This window comes from Ursus maritimus, unplaced genomic scaffold (assembly GCF_017311325.1).
Source record: "Ursus maritimus isolate PB19 unplaced genomic scaffold, ASM1731132v1 scaffold_14, whole genome shotgun sequence".
Taxonomy (NCBI): domain Eukaryota; kingdom Metazoa; phylum Chordata; class Mammalia; order Carnivora; family Ursidae; genus Ursus; species Ursus maritimus.
Genome location: NW_024423786.1, coordinates 39285064 through 39287645, shown reverse-complemented (window position 1 = coordinate 39287645; position 2582 = coordinate 39285064). Strand labels below are relative to the sequence as shown.

General features: G+C 64.3%; 1 protein-coding gene across 4 annotated transcripts in view; it reads left to right on the top strand.

Annotated features, from left to right (window-relative positions):
• The window catches only part of RNF123 (ring finger protein 123), a 32682-nt gene that overhangs the window by 22680 nt on the left and 7420 nt on the right, over nucleotides 1-2582 (top strand). For all 4 annotated transcript variants that reach the window (XM_040628800.1, XM_040628802.1, XM_040628799.1 and 1 more), the window contains one exon: nucleotides 2398-2537. In XM_040628800.1, the coding sequence (XP_040484734.1) occupies nucleotides 2398-2537 (140 nt within the window). The remainder of the gene's footprint in view (nucleotides 1-2397; nucleotides 2538-2582) is intronic.

Here is a 2582-nt window from a genome sequence, read left to right as displayed (position 1 = left end):
CTGGCACTGGCTTGGGATGTGGCCGGTGTTTGCAGATCACAGCAGAGGGCTGGAGGCCATGTGAAGGAGCCTGGGCTTCTCGCAGACCGTGTCAGGCTGGGCTTGGTGCTTTATGTCTGGATCGGGCTGCAGGCTGTCAGGCCCCCGGCCTGTCCCCTGCCCCGCCCCAGGCCTAGGTGCAGGTCTTGTTCTCAGAGGCCGAGCTGTGGGTGCCCAAGGGGCTTTGACTCCTTAGCCATCAAGTGTGTGCTGAGCTGGGCTTGAGCCTAGTCTTGCAGGACCGTCCTCCCCCCACAGTGAGTCTGTGCGACAGCCTCTCACGGTCAGCGGATGCCATGCCCAAAGACCTTAGACGACAGCTTGGGCCCAGACTGGCTCTCGGAGTCCGCTCGGGAGCCCGCCACCCAAGCCCACTCACCCTGCCAGGGGATGTGCCTGCCCCTGGAGCCCCCACTGCCAGCCAAGCTCTCCTACTGCCCCATCCTGCAGGCTATGAAGAGACCCTGACCCGCCTGGCCGCCATCCTTGCCAAACACTTTGCTGACACACGCATCGTGGGCACCGGTGAGGAGCTCTGCAGAGGGCTCGGGATGCGGGGTTGGGATGGCGCCTCTGGCCGGCTGCTCTCTGCCCAGAATGCATGGGGGCCGGCGCTCACGCCAGCCACCTGCTGAGGCGCGGCCTGTCCCAACAGACATCCGTGACTCACTGATGCAGGCCCTGGCCAGCTACGTGTGCTACCCACACTCCCTGCGGGCCGTGGAGCGGATCCCTGAGGAGCAGTGAGTGCGGGTCAGGGCGGGGAGGCGCGCGCTCTGCCCTTCATGGCGCTGCACCCGGCCTCACCCCTCGCCCACCACCGCTTGCCCTCTCAGGCGTGTCGCCATGGTGAGGAGCCTCCTGGCTCCCTATGAGCAGCGGCCCTGGGCCCAGACCAACTGGATCCTGGTGCGGCTCTGGAGGGTGAGCCCGGCTGGAGGGGAGGTGGCTGTGGTGGGCTGGAGGGGAGGGCTGCCCTCCCCACCACTGACCCCCATGGACCCCCGTCACAGGGCTGTGGGTTCGGGTACCGCTACACACGGCTGCCGCACCTGCTGAAAACCAAACCCGAGGATGCCAACTTGCCCAGCCTCCAGAGTGAGTGGCCAGGTTGGGTGACCTGGGGGGCCATGGCCCCCTGCTCTTGGGTCCTCTAGGATTCTTCTCCCTTCTCCCGGCCTCTCTCCTGCACTCATGCTGGGCCCCACCTCTGCCCCCTGGGGTTTCCATTTCCCGGCTTCCTTTCCATCCAGGGACACCCTAGGCCTACTCCCCCTTGTTCCCCAGTCCCACGTGTGCCCTCTGGGCCCGAATGCTCTGCTGGGTCACAGTATCCCCCCAGGCTGCTGGCAGCTGACGCAGAGTGAGGACCCTGAACCAGCTCTCTGAGCCTGGTTCCAGCACCCTGTCCTTCTCCCCCTTCATTGCCATCTGCTGGGGCCAGACCTTGGATACTTGAGTCAAGGCGGGGGCACAGACTAGGGGCTGCCCATGGGGCTTCCAAGAGGAAGGGGCATTTGGTTGGGAGCAGAGTCTCCCTCTCGAGGGGCCGTGGTCCAGCAGAGCCCTGTGAACCTGAGGACCTTCACCTAGGCTGGGCCTGGGGTGGTCCCGCTTGCAGTCTGCCTGTCACACTCTGTGCTCACCCCACAGGGTGGCTTTCCTTGGCCCACGTGGCGTGTTTCTGCCCTCGTGGGCAGGGTTTTTACGTGAAGAGTTGACTGCCTTGTGCAAGGTCACACATCAAGTCCTCACCAGTTGTTTTGGTCGTGCCTGCGGGTGGAACTGACCTGCAGATGGACAGTGGCAGTGGGACTGGAGACTTGTCCTGCTGCTGTAGGAACTATTGATTTGCATTGGGGGGGGCAGGTGTCCAGCCCAGCTGCGGCTAAGGGCTCTGGTTACTGCTCCCTGTCAGCCCAGACTTGGCACCCACTACCTCGGCTGTATGCCAAGGCCAGGCCAAGGGCAGCAGAGGAGAGGAGAGGATGGCAGGGCTCAGACAGTGGGTCTTAGGGATGCTGACCTCGATACGAGTGAGGAGAGGTCTAGGTCGCCCTGTCTGGGTGTAGCCGTCCCTGAAGGGCATGTGGCTGAGAACTCGCTGGGGGCAGGCTGGGGCTGGTGGGCAGCTCTGGGCCTAAGGGATGGTGTGGGGCTGGGATGTAGCTTGCCCAGCAGATGGAGGGACGGATTGAGCCCTAACCCCGTCCTCCCGCCTTCATGACCTGAGCGTTCTCAGGGAGCCATCTTTTTGTCCTTACACCAATGGCCCAGCAGAGTGAGGACAGGTAGACAGGACAGGCAGGAGCCCCAGACTGGAGTCCCCAGTGACCCTACCCCCTCACGGCCCTGCAGAGCCCTGCCCCTCCACCCTGCTTCAGCAGCACATGGCCGAGCTACTGCGGGAGGGTCCCGACGTGGCACCCAGCTTCCTCAACAGCGTCCTCAACCAGCTCAACTGGGCCTTCTCCGAGTTCATCGGCATGATCCAGGAGGTGGGTCACGGCGGGTCGGGTGGGCTGGGGCCTTGCTGTGGACCT